Source organism: Corvus cornix, chromosome 12 (genome assembly GCF_000738735.6).
Source record: "Corvus cornix cornix isolate S_Up_H32 chromosome 12, ASM73873v5, whole genome shotgun sequence".
NCBI classification, from domain to species: Eukaryota; Metazoa; Chordata; class Aves; order Passeriformes; family Corvidae; genus Corvus; species Corvus cornix.
The window spans coordinates 15,918,995-15,932,925 of record NC_046342.1 but is presented as its reverse complement, the minus strand read 5'-3'; the positions used below and the strand labels follow the sequence as shown (position 1 = coordinate 15,932,925).

Below are 13,931 nucleotides of genomic sequence, written 5' to 3'. Positions count from 1 at the left end.
GTCAATTTGAGAGTTTATATTAGAAACCTCTGATAATTACATCTATGCAGAAAGTCTGAACCACACTGTGTGGAATTGTGTCCTGCCTCATTTGCAGCAGCAAAAGATGTGAAATCATCTTGCAATTGGAAGTTCTAACCTTCAGGTGTTTTCTGGCAAGGTGCTGGTGCTGTGCCTAATCTGTGTGTGGAAGGGGTAACTGCTTTGTGGTGAGATGTCTTGAAGCTGGCACTTGTGTGTGAGTTCACACAGTCCTTGGTGAGGATGATCTGGGTATGTGCTCACACGGCCTTCCCAGGGAGGCTGTGCTTGGAATGTGAGGTGGCCTGAGGCTTCAGGCTGAGTAGGAAGTGCAGAGCATCACAGCTTGGATGTTAGCACTTCAAAGCTGCATTGCCAGTTAATTGATGAAGGAACAGGAGCCATTAAGGCCAATGTAATAATTCATTCTTTTGTATTTTCTTTTTCTTCCCCCATTTTGCATTGATGGTTAATTCAAGTCAAGAACTGCTGCAGAGGAGAAAGACTTTTCTCCTCTACCTGCTATTGTCATCACAACTGCTCATCCTTGTTTAGATCCAGGAATGATAAATACTGCCTCTACCTTCATTATTCCAACCAAGGCATGGAAATCTCGATTAAGTGTCTTTGGCAATGCAGATCAAGTTGGATGGACCCACAGATCCAGGCTCTGAGGTTCTTTGTTACATCCCTGCTGCCTTGATTTGGAGATCAAAGGTGCTGCTCACTCCTGAGATCAAAGGCAGTGTTTAACCTCTAGAAGCCCTGAAGAACCTTCCCATTATAATTTCAAATCATTTGAATTGTCAGACTCTATCAGTTTTCAGCAGTCTTGTTAAATGGACTGGATGGACAGTTACTAAACCTGAGACATATGAAGTACATTTGTTTAAATGTGTTGATGTCAAAGCATATTCTGTGTGATTGAATCTTTCTAGGTTTGCAGAACTCCAGACATTCACTGCATTAGACTTCAGGCCTCTAGAAGATGAGAAGTGTGACATTGTTATTGAAAAGCCAACATACTTCATGAAATTAGATGCAGGTAATCGGTATCTTTATTTTTTTTTTGTACTGCAGTAAAAAAAGTTCATATTCAACTTGCCCATCTACATTATGCCTTTGTGATTAAGTTCACTTGTAGTATGAAAAATGATGTGACTTTTTCATTCCTTTTTTTGGTGTAGTTCCAGTGATGAACTTGAAAGCTGAAATTTGAAAATCTTATAATTTCCCACACATGATTTAAAAAAAAAAATCAGAACGATTTCCTGTTGTTTGCCTTGCACAGTTGTTCTCTGGACTGTGGTTTGGCAGTGTCTGACTTTGTGCCAAAGTCTGTTCTGTACAGTCTCTGGCTGTGTTTCTGCATGACAGGTTTCATACCATGAAACACCAAGTATGGGTGTCTGTGTCCTGCAGTGTGTGCTCAGCAGCAGGATTCTGTGTGGGTTGGATGATAGGGAAGTGCTGTTCCAAGAGGGGCAGCACCCAGGCACCTTTAGGAATCTGACATTTTTTGAGCTTCACCAGCCTTTTTGTTAGTGCAGCACCGTTTGCAGCCAAGAGTTGATGGAGGAGGGTGTTGAGGATGTAGACAAACCAAGCAGCTGCAGTGGGGCGAGCTGTGTTTGAGCAGGGTGCTGCTCGTGTGCTGTGTTCTGTCCCTGTGATACACAGAAGCTGTGACCCGAATTCCTCCACTTCCCCTGCCACTGCCTCACATTTTAAGCAAAGTTGTTGCAGGGAACTGGACTGTGTTTCCTCCTTTGTGTTTCCTCCTTGTTTCATGGCAGTTTGCTGTGCACCAAGAATGAACAAGAGAGAAACAAGGAGGAATGACTTGGGCTTTGGCCTGTGTGAAAGTACAGGTTCCGTCTTGTAGTCCCACAGACGGAGTTTCCCTTAGCCTCACTAAAGGAGAACCAAGGTCTGTGCTGAAAGCCAGTTTTCATGTTTCCTTATGCCTGTCTGGGCTGTGGTAAAGCAGGAGTTCCTTTCATATCCTTCACAAAATAGCTGCAGACTGTAAAGAGAAATAGCACATGAAGCTCATCTTATTCTTTCTTTTGGCCACTCTTCTAACTCTTTTGTACTTTTCAAAATCACATTTTACCTTCTTACCTTGATTCCTCCCTTTTAGAGGTTCCCTTTTTTAGGGTCTATTGGGAGGATTCAGTCAGAAGCAGAGGGAAGCTAATATAAAATACAAGATGCTAACAAGGAAAAAAGCATAAACCAATAAAAGTGGAGCAAGTAATGCCGTGTTTTGCTAACAATTCTTTCTTTCTCAGGTGTTAATATGTACCATCACTTCTGTGATTTTGTCAATCTTTACATTACCCAGCATATCAATAATTCCTTCGGTACCGATGTCAACATAGTCATGTGGGACACTGTAAGTCTGCTTTTAACCTATTTGTGCTTCTGCTTTGTAGAGACTCTCAAGGTTTTAGTAGCCAGTCCTTAGCTCTCTTGTGGGCATAGCCATGTGGAACTGATAAATTTTTGGATCCTTTTAATACAGGTACATGAGTAATAGTTAGGGAACAGATTTTCCATGATAAACCATGTGCTGTTGGAATGCTCAGCTTTGCTAATACATAGCTATGCCTTTTTTTGGTGTGACCTCAAAATAACCTGATCAGTATTTCTAACCTGTAGCATTTGAAGTTTTAACTGGTTTTTTGTAGGTTTTTTTCTCTTGGAAAATTGAAGTAGATTTGCTCAACTGTTTCTTCTATATTTAAAAAGAAATGCAGTCTTGCATATTGTTTGTAAATCAGTAATGTGCAGCCTGTAGTAAAGAAAACAGTTAAATTAAATCCTTATATATATTAAAGCAGAGTTTAATATTTAATTCCTTTGAGTAGCCTTCTTGCAGTTACTTCCCTCAACCACCTCTCACATTGCCATGATAACATATAAAAAGAGTTTTTAAGTGGGGCTGTTTCTGCTGTACTGCTGAGTTGAAACCATGACTGTGTTTAAGAGTAATATTAGTTTTATTGGACAGTATTTAAGTTGTGTAGGAGGGTATTAAACTAAAGAGAAAACAACTGGGCAATTTGTAATATGCCAGCTAATGTGTATAATCAGTTCCAGAAATAACAGTTCTTAAATATGACACTGTCCCACATCTGTTTTGTGATCAAAAAGTGCTGAGTTTTCTTTCTGAGTATTTAGTGCTAGGACAACTAAACTTCAATATAGAACTGCAAATATCCCCTGCTTGCTGGTTAATGAGAAACTGTTTGGCTAGAAGAAACTCTTTTTTCTAATTCTATTGCATTTTAAAGCTAAAATCAGTGCCGTCTGTCAGATAAGTGAGCCCTCTAGGTGTTGTACAGGGACCTGTTAATCCAGCTCTGATGGCTTTCTGAAAAGATCAGGTGTCAGATAGCATTGTAAATTGCTTTGAAAAGCAACTCTTTGTCTTATATCAATTTGCTGAATGAAATAACTCTTTCAAATGTACCATTCAAAGTAGTGTCACACTGTTATAATTTTAAATGAGCATTACCTGCTTGGGCAGCTTGAGTTCATTGCTGTGTAAAACCAGGGGATGGCACCAGTCAACTGCTGCTGAACTGTCTGTGCTCGTCAAAAGGTGGACTTGAGGCTATTATTCATTCTCTTTTTTTTCCCTTGATATAATTAGATTTGGCCATACTTCCTAGCTAATGTTCTTATTAAAGAGCAATGCCCTTAGATGTAGGTTAAACAAAGCAGAAAATTAGTAGGAATTCTGCTGGGTGTTGGTGTGCAGATCCTCTGTGAATGCAGGGAGGCAACGTTTATAAAGCAGTTTTAAGGAGAGCAGAGAGGGTTAGAAAGTGGTGCTTTCATCAGTTCTCCACTTCTAATCCGGGAGAGCAGTTCTTGTAAGACGTGGCCAGAAAGGAGTCTGGATTGTAAAATTCATTAAAACTTAATGGTAGAGGAAGAGGAAGGCCTCTTGAACTGAAGGAAATCTGATGCCCTTTAGATTCTTTTACATTTCACCAGATATCTGTTCTCTCCTGCTATCATTTGTAGTCTTATTTTCAAATTTCTTTTTGAGAATGTTCCCACATAACTTTCCAAGCTGCCTGAGCCAGCCCCAGAGCTGAAAGGCAGCTTTAGTGAGAATCTGCACCAGGGCTACTAAGGGCACATTTAATTGCATCCAAAGAGCAAGAGGTGGTGACTCAGCCCTGGGATGTGTAGGAAACGTGACAGACTGAAGGCAGGAGCCCCTGCTGCTGGGATAATGTTGTAGGGAGTAGATGGCTCTTTAAAGGCTCCCCACAGAATGTTACTGCAAAGGGGAAAGTTTTTTACTGCTCTGTATAGAAACCTCTTAGCTGGTTCTTCCACCGAATCAGATCATTGCCTTCAATTTGTGATACGTGTGCAATATGCAAGTGGCAATCCCAAAACAGGCAAATGCAAAACAAGTTTGTTGTGACTTTTTACCTCAAGCTTCAGTGCTGCACTTGAATACCCAGATGTTTGTTTGGTTTTTTTTAATCTGAGGAGTTGAGGTTCAGACCTTCTACCATCCCTATGTTTGTGTTACTTCAAATTTAACTTGTGTTCTGTTGACTCTGGGAAAAGTAGTAAGTAATTCTCACTCCTAACTCAGAAATTCTAATCTGCTACAGAAGAAATTGTCTAGTTTTCTAATGTAGAGAAATTTTTATTAAAAATTAACAACCTGACAGGTAATTGGAGTTACCTGCCAGTGCAAACACAGAGTTTGGTGCTGTGTAATGTCTATGTTCTGTGCTAGGCTGCCTTGGGTCCCATTAACTGTGTATTAAAACTCATATGCAGAACTTGCAAATCATGAAGAGAGGTTCTAATATGCATTTATGTAATTGTTGTACCCTTGTGTTTTCTGCTTTCCTTCTAGAGCTCATATGGCTATGGTGACCTGTTCAGTGAGACATGGAAGGCATTTACTGACTATGAAATCATTCATTTGAAAACCTTTGACTCTAAAAGGGTATGGAATTCTATATTTTGTTTTAATTCATGGTCATTAGGGAGCAAATATGACAACTTCTCAAGCTGCTTGTGGTTATGGGTGTCCCAGAGGAAAGCATTAATACTTTCCATGCATGTTTAATTTGTGTAATATGAGTGTTCCACCTTAGAAACAAGAGACAGAGCTGTAACCTAATTCTGTGGTGTGTCTATCCTTTATATAGATGGACGTAACTTTTGTGTCCTTAGAGGTGGTATTTATGAATGGGTTTTGCTTCTTCAGGACTCCTGACTGAAGTTAAGGATTATCAAATGGTCTTTCTAAAGTCTTCTGATTCCTCCTGAGGTGTTTCTTTCCCCCTGTAATTATTGACATTCCTGCTACTTATCATTAAAAAAAAATTACACCAAAAAATATATCCATTCATTCAGAGCTCATTTTAGCCTCTTAAATCTAGTTGTAAACTCACTAACCGGTTTCCTTCCCTTTAGTCCACGTTCGTTCTGTTTTGGGGTGTTTTCAACACCTCTTCCCACACTTGCATCTGTATCATCCCAATCGAGAGCTCTTTTGTGATGAGGATTTTCTTTGTTCTGTTCATTTGCACAGCCAAGGAAGTGAGGCTGTCCTTGGCAGGAGCAGTAATTGCTGGCTCATTTAGAGCAGGGCTGGCAGTGAATGGGCTGGGGGAAGGCAGCAGTGGGGTGTAACTCCTTGTGATCCCCTTCCCAGGTGTGCTTCAAAGAAGCCGTGTTCTCTTTGCTGCCTCGGATGCGATACGGATTGTTCTATAACACACCTCTGGTGAGTCCCTTTATCCATCCATTCTCACTAGGGGAGTGTGGCAGGATGGAATCTGAGCCAACGAATCTCTCCGATATCATGAAATGCACCGCAGTGAAGGTTCCAACTCCAAATGGAATGATCTTCCCTAAAGATTGGGATTTTAAAGTTACTCCAGCTGGCTGTGTGCAGTCTCCTATGTCACAGCTCAGGAGGTGCATATTATTCCTCTTTAATGGGTGGGCACTGTGAACTAACTGGTGATTTTGTGGAGCACAAGAGCTTGAACACAGTCATGCATCCCTGAGGGTATTAGCTCACACATTCAGCTCTAACACTAGAGAGAGTTTATGTCTTTCTCAATGAAAGTGCCACTTGTGTTGCAGTGAGCAGTGACACGTGCAGCACAGTGCATGATACTGGGCTTTTGTTCCACAAAGCTCAGTTTTCTGAGGAAAATATCTTTGTATATTAACAATTGCTTTTTAAAATTTCAGATCTCTGGCTGTCACGGTACGGGGCTGTTCCGAGCATTTTCTCAGCACGTGCTACACAGATTAAATATTACTCAGGAAGGACCCAAGGTATGGTAACTGCATAATGCAGCTGTAAGATCGAGCTGGTGGCTCTTGCCAGGGAACAGCAGTGGCAAACTGAACCCAGTGGGGAGTGAGGGTGTATCTGTGTACTTTCTGTCCTTTCCTGTGATGTTTTGGGTTTGTTTTTTCTCCTGTAAAGGCCTTCAGGAAACATTTGTGTATGTTTGTGACAGTCGCCCTTGTGTCATATTTCTATAGGACAGACTTTAGTACATTCTCCTTCCAACCTTAGGGTCTCATCCCTGTATCCATTCTCTGTGCTTGAGGCCTTTCTGTCCTTCCTAGTTAAGTCAGACCCGTGTTCCATGGAGCAGCAGTGGGAATCCCACAGAGCAGTGCAGAGCTTGCCCTTTATCAATCCTCTTGGATACTTCTGAGTTTGGATCAGAGCTGGAAACAGTGGAATCTGATCCTTCCATGCTTGCCCAGCACCATCTGTCTGGTCTGGGCTTCTCTGTTGCTCACACTGATGTTTTTTGCTCTTGGTGGCCAGGGCAGTTCTGGGCTGGTTGAGGTTGAAGTGTCTGCTGGAGACTCGCCCACGTATTATTGCTGAGGGGCACATTCAGAGCTCTGCACAGGCATTTAGTTATGCTTCTCCTGCTGACACTAATGGGAGTCATGCAGCTAAATCTCTTTATTTCACTTGGAACGCTCACCCCTGCGAGTCCAATTAATTAAAAGAGGTAAAACGAGGAACTGGTATAGAAGTAAAATATTTTTTTCCCAAGGAACTTGTGCACAAGCCATCCAGCAAGGTGCTTTCCTGCTTTCAAAAACTGCCATGTAATGTGTGATACAAAGGCTCTTTTGTACTGAATCAAATAAATATTTCAGAAAATATTTTTTTCTTGGTTAATAATCAGACTTTCATAAAGTTTTTGATGTTTTGAATCTGTCAGAAAACACGATGTGAATTTTAAAATGGTTACATCATCTGTTTATTACATGTGGAAGGAACATATTTAGTTGCTCAAATAATTGCCAGATGTAAATATGGAAGAGTTGGGATTGTTTTTTTGTGAGAGCTGCCTCTTAGCTGATACACTGCTGCTTCTTTCTTTTTAGGATGGGAAAATCCGAGTCACCATCCTTGCACGCAGCACAGATTACCGGAAAATATTAAACCAGAATGAGGTGTGGTCCTTTTTATCTTTAAAAAAGATTTATTAGAAGTTAAGTCTTGCTCATTGGATTGGACATCTATTTTCTGGCAAATCTCAGACAAATACGTCCAATATTTTTATTAATTTGTTCTAAAATGTCTTCTAGGCAGTCTCCATTTCTGTACCCCAGACACTGAACCTTGCTGCCCTTTCTAAATATCCAGTGGAAGACTACAAATGTAATACTGAAAGTATTTCCTCTGAGCAAACAGACACTGCAGAGCTTCAGATAAAATTAAATTATTTCACTTTTGGATTATTCCTTTTATTTATACCATCTCCAGTGTTGAGGTCTAACAAAACCCTTTGTAGTGCCTGCAGATTGGAATGCACAAGCCCTTGTATCAGAGTTTGTGCACTCGAAACGTAATGAATTTTCATATTGATTTATGTTTTTCCATCATGCAACTTCATGGACTTGTGTAAAATCTTCTTTCATGGTAAAATAATAACATTTAATGTTTTTATGCCTATTTTCATTCTCTACTGTTAGTGCCTGACAGAAATGAATTGGGATTATCATCCCTACCTTATGCAGGGAGAAACTGAGGCTCATGTGATGCACTAGCTCAGTGGCAGAGCAGACAGAGCAAAGGATTTGTGCTTTATCTGCTGGGCCGTCCTCACTTCATGCCTCCACTGCTGCATGTAGTTTGTGTTCTGGTAAAATGGCAAAGAGAGAAGTCGGTTTTATCTTTACCAGGTCAGGAGTGCAAGGGAGCAATTAACTGAAGGAGGACACCGAACCATTGTCTTTTTGTTATTCTCCTCAGCTTGTGAATGCCTTGAAAACGGTGTCGACGCTGGAGGTCAAAGTGGTGGACTACAAATACAAGTGAGTTGTGGGAGGAAACTGGTGTGAGCTCGTGCTGCCTGTGGCTGCTGACAGCTGTTTGCAGGCAGTGCTGTGTCTGTCCCCAGCTCTAACCTGGGCAAAATCCAAGGACTGGGAAGGAAAAGTGTTACTGAGAGAGTGGTGGGTGAGGTAGTCGAACACACCCGTTCTATAACGCACTACTTAGGGTTAGTAGGCTCGGGTTAAAACTACTATACAATGAGCAAGGTTTGAAATCCCTTTTGTTCCCTCTCCCAAAGCCAGCTGTGTTCCAGTCACCATTTGCATTGGCTAATGCTCTGCAATAACTGTGTCAACAGGGATTTCTGTTGTATGATGTTGGTGTCTTATTTTATATGAGCCTTAGTTTAGTAATCAATGATAATTCTGATTATTTGCTGCTCTGGTGGCCGCTGAAGGCACCACTTGAGGTCAGTTTGTGGTGCCAGACGTAGTAGGCACTGTGCCAGGAAGAAATGGATTGAAGGAAAAGTTCCCAAACAGAGCATGCCTGTCCCAAATGGCAGCAGCTCCACCTGGAGCTGTCATGAATCATGCAGGAAGAGTGAGAAACTGAAGCAGCGCTGAGATCTGTGTTCTCACCAGAGACAGTGGGAGGAAGTTTATTTGTGTATTTTACATTACACTGAATGCAGTTCAGAAACAGGTCTTTTATACTGGGCTCTTAGGTTTTGTTTGGGGTATTTTGTTTGTAGTTTTTGGGTTTTTTTAAGATTGTGCATTTTTTTAAAGGCAAGTAAAAAGAAAAACCCTTAAACTTACAAAAACTTTACCCTGACAAAAAAATATTTTTTAAAAAAGTTCTTACGAAGTTTTGAAACCTGCCTGCATTTCTTTTAGTTCTGTGCTGAGTTATTGCTGGCTGCAGCATTTATGATTCTTAGTATTGCTCCTTGAAAAATCAGTCTCAGTATTCCCTTAGGCCAATTTTGTGCTTTCCCTGTGTTCTGCTGGGGTGGATAGAGCTGCCACATCATCACCACTTTTGTTGTGTTGTCTGCAGGGAACTTGAATTTTCGGAGCAACTGAGAATTACCCACAACTCTGATATATTCATTGGGATACACGGAGCTGGACTGACCCATCTGCTCTTTCTCCCAGACTGGGCTGTTGTATTTGAGCTGTAAGTCTGTTTGTCCCTTCTTCCCCCTCTACTACACACACAACTGCTCCTGTTGGTTCCTGTGTGTTAATGAAGCCTCTCCCTTCCTGGTATTTGACCATGAATGTTTGTCTTGTTTAGACTTCATTTTTGGCAGCCTCTTCTGGGGATCAAAACAGAGAAAGCTTTCATTCTAAAATACAGTGTAATTATATCATACAGGCTTAGCCTGTGATTTCTTAATCTACCATGGTATAAACATAATGGCAAAATGGCAAACAATGAGAAAACCTCACTGCTCAAGCTCTGCCTGGTGAGTCTGACATCTAATGATGTTTCAGTGATCCAGGTGAATTGATTATGTGCATGTCCAGGGTGCTACCCACCCCCTGGAAGTTTTTATATTCTCCTTTTTCTGCTCAGGACGTGAGCACCAGCTTGCTGGCCAAGGTCAGCCCTGTGTTGTGTTTTGCCTAAATTGCTCTTGTAGCTTCCTTTTAAACATATTTTGTCACAAAGTGTGGGTGTTAGCAGACACTCCAGTCCTACAGACCTAAGCAGAAATCCAGAATGCTTGTTTGAAGAGCGCTGAATCCTCCATCCTGAGAAATTCTGCTGTGGGAAGGCTGCAGAACTGGTGTTTTGCAGCACAGTCTTGGCTTGAGAATGTTTTGTCCAGTCTCCAAATAAGTTCAGAAAGCCAGAGGTTGTTTTTCACATGTCCAAGAGCTGCTGCAGCTGGACAGGGATATGTTTGATGTGCAGACGTGTCTCCAACTGCCTCCAAGGCCACATCTTGAGAGCAGAAGGCAACCCTTGTTGTTTCAGTGGAGCAGAATTTGTCCATGGTTTTAGAACTGGACAAAAGACATTTCAATTTTTTCCTGTTTCACCCTGGTAAACTTCAGCACGATCTCTGTAGGTAAATGTGTTTTTTCTGTCTGTCCCTAGATACAATTGTGAAGATGAACGTTGTTACCTGGATTTGGCAAGGCTGAGAGGCATTCATTACATCACTTGGAGGAAAAGGAATAAAGTATTCCCTCAAGATCAGGTAATGGTGGCCACACTGGAAGGGTGAGGTGCTATAACTGAAGGCCTTCACAGTTATCTTGCTTTACCTACCTATGTTCTGGTATTTGAAATATGATTTTCATTCTTTAGACCAAATTAACTTCCCTGTTGTGATTAAGAAATCATTTGATATTAATGGCTGAGGGAAGAAGAGAAATTAAATTAATTGGCCATAACCATTCATAGAATGGCTGTTATGCAGTTACTTTGCTGATTCTTTTGCCTCAGAGCAGATCAGTGGATCAGAAATAATAAATTAAAATGGCAGATCCTCAATTTTTTTTTGCTTTTTTGAATGGAAGATGCATTGATTTTTTTTCTGTCTAAAAATCCTTATCTTGTTTTTCTAGGGACACCACCCAACACTGGGAGAACATCCAAAATTTACAAACTACTCCTTTGATGTGGAAGAATTTATGTATTTGGTGCTTCTGGCTGCAAATCATGTTTCACAGCATTCGAAGTGGCCATTTAGGGTAAAACATGATGAATTCTAAATTAGACTTCTAACTGAAATACTGCTTTTAATTAATCACAGAATGCCCTGGATTGGAAGGGATTTTAAAGACCATCTCATTCCACCCCCTGCCATGGGCAGGGACACCTTCCACTATCCCAGGTTGCTCCAAGCCTCATCCATCCTGGGCTTGGACACTTCCAGGGATCCAGGGGCAGCCACAGCTTCTCTGGGAAGCTGTGCCAGGGTCTCACCACCCTCACAGGGAAGAATTTATTCCTAATACCAAATCTAAACCCACTCCCTGCCAGTTTGAAACCATTCCCCTTGTCCTGTCACTACATGCCCATAAATAAATAAATTTCCCCCTATGAGGGAAATAACCCATTATTAATTTTTCAGACTACTTCTTAGCACCATATCTTGTCTTTATAGCGCCTTTTTAATCTGGGAGGTTTTGAGATGTAAAAACTATTTTTCAAACTATTTCTGGTTTTTTGCACTGTGTTTCTACATTCCAGATTCTGAAATACTCTTTATACAAAGGTATGTCCACCCATTTCATGTAAGGTTTCCTGGGGGAGATCCAGGGTCAACAGACACTGCAAGCTTCTACTTTAAATTTAGAAACTTTTCACATTAGAGAGCACAGTCTTATGATTTTGCATTTAAATATAAACTTCAACTCTTGTCCCTGTAGTTATAAGTGCTCCAATATAAGAGGTCTGCACAGTAGGTTCAGGCAGTTTTCTGTCTCATGGCAGGTAAATATCCTCCTAAGTGAATACTTAAAATTTCAGGTAATCTGGGCATTTCCTACTTTTTCATGTAAACCAGCACTCTGCATTGGAAAACTTCAGCAAATTGGAATAAAACTTGAGTTTTTTAAGGATTCTAGAGGGAATGGCCTTCTAGTTTTTTTAATGACAAATGATAAGATGTGTAGAGTGTCTTTCAGCTGCAGCTGAAAGGAAAGGAATTGGTGAGGAACCTGGTTCTTGTCACTAAAAGCCTAATTTTTAATATTCTTGTTTCCTCAAAATGTTGAAGAGTTAATCCAGAAAACTTTTAAAATGAAATCTTTCCAAAGCCAGTAGCACAGTTCACTGTTTTCAGTGAAGGGAATATTAAGCCAAAGCTGAGTTCTTTTTGAAATTTCCCCTGGAGCTGAGATGTTCTAGTGGGGAAAATAAAGGTAGTAGTCCTGTTGTCTTAAGTGGGGCCAGACAGATGTGTAGAAGAATCAAGTTCAGTGAGATAAAACCCAAGAGTTCTGTGTTAAATTATGGATTTTTGGGGAATGTATCCCCATGCTGGACTTGCAGTTCAGCCACACAGTCCCGATGGCTCGGAGCAGGCACACATTTGTATGGAAAAGCAGGAGAGTTCTGGTAAATACAAACATTTCACTGCTCTAATTGTAGATGGTATTGACTTCCCTTCCCCAGCAAGTTCACAGAGTGTGGATGCATTTACTGACCTGTCTGTACTGGTAGGGATGAGTTACTGTAAACACAATTTTCATATAGATCTCTCATGACCTTAACCAGTGCGTAGGGGAAGCTGGGTAGAGCTGAGACCTTCATGTATTTTGTGCATGTGGTGCAATTCTTCCTGCAGAGTGTTGTTTTACTGAGGGAGAAAACTGTTTCACTTTAAAGGACCATAGAAGCAAAATTGCACTTCTTAACATGAGTGGGACAAAAAAAAAAAGCCCTTGAGCAATACCATTTCCTGTATTTGTATGTGTCTGTTGGGGTTTTTACCTTGTGGGATTTTTAAAGTAAAAAAATGTATAAAACTTAAGTCAGTAAAGTTGTCTGTGTTTGAATGAAACCAAGTCAAAGTAAAGAAGACATTTAATAATGAGCTGTGCACGTAATTTTTTTAATAAAAAGCTTTTTAATTAAAAAAAAGTGTAAAATTTTTGGTCACAGTTTGCCAGGTTTTAGAGGTAAATGTTTTAAATGCTATTAATGGCATGGAGTCACATGTCTCTGCTTTTTCCTGCCGTGACAGCCTGATGTTCTGAGGTCCAACGTGATATTCAGGTCTATTTATTTAGGAATTGTTCAGAGGTAATGCTGCCATGCTGCACTGCTGGCTTTAGTGCTGGGCATTTGAGGCTTGGTTTGTGAAAATCTTTGTATATATTTAACTTCCTGTGGTGCAGGTGATGCTGCTGAAGGCAGTGAGTGAGTGCTCGAGTCTGCACAGAAGCAGCTAATGAGGAGCTGCTCTTTCAAGTGATCACTAAAACAAATGGTTGAACATATGTGTGGAGGAGAGGCTGCAGGGACTTAATCCAAGGGCAAAACATCCTGCCAACATTCACCAGATTCAGCAAATTTGAGTGCACTGTCAACAGTTGATGGCCAACATGTTATTCAGCCTTTATGGCTTAATATTGCTGGGATGGAAAGACTGTTTGTGTTGATTAACTTTGCAAATAGTACACAATTTTCTTGGCAGCAGAAGGAGGTTGGTTGGATTTTTGGGTTTTGCCAGTAAATCCTGAGGGAGTTTGGACAACAGCAGAGGTGTGGCTTGTGACTTGAAGAGCATCTGGACCATCTTGGGTCTGTCTGGAAGCTGGAATTTGAGGGAATGCATGAGACTTTTGGGCCACTTCATCTTAAGGCAGGATATAGCTCTGGGTTAAGTTTTCCTAACAGACCATGGGAATCTTGTTCCTTGCTGCTTCTGATTTGTTAAAATTTTTTTTTGGTCTCTTCATTTTATCCAAGTTTAGAGTCTAAGAGGCACATTGGCATCAGAGTGATGAATTCAGTTTGGGGACTTCATGTAATGTTGCCAATCCTGAATGTTTTTATGATTGCCTGTATTTCCTGTACAATGTAAACTGAGAGCTGGATTTGGAATAAAAAAATAATTTATGGA

At 40.8% G+C, this 13,931-nt stretch overlaps 1 protein-coding gene across 2 annotated transcripts in view; it reads left to right on the top strand.

Moving 5' to 3' along the window:
• The window catches only part of EOGT (EGF domain specific O-linked N-acetylglucosamine transferase), a 20,039-nt gene extending 6,108 nt beyond the window's left edge, over positions 1–13,931 (top strand). For both annotated transcript variants that reach the window (XM_019280399.3, XM_039558792.1), the window contains exons 8-17: positions 960–1,066; positions 2,316–2,419; positions 4,919–5,011; positions 5,726–5,797; positions 6,274–6,360; positions 7,444–7,512; positions 8,315–8,376; positions 9,401–9,520; positions 10,451–10,553; positions 10,924–13,931. In XM_019280399.3, coding sequence (XP_019135944.1) covers positions 960–1,066; positions 2,316–2,419; positions 4,919–5,011; positions 5,726–5,797; positions 6,274–6,360; positions 7,444–7,512; positions 8,315–8,376; positions 9,401–9,520; positions 10,451–10,553; positions 10,924–11,070 — 964 coding nt within the window. In that variant the 3' untranslated portion in view covers positions 11,071–13,931. The remainder of the gene's footprint in view (positions 1–959; positions 1,067–2,315; positions 2,420–4,918; positions 5,012–5,725; positions 5,798–6,273; positions 6,361–7,443; positions 7,513–8,314; positions 8,377–9,400; positions 9,521–10,450; positions 10,554–10,923) is intronic.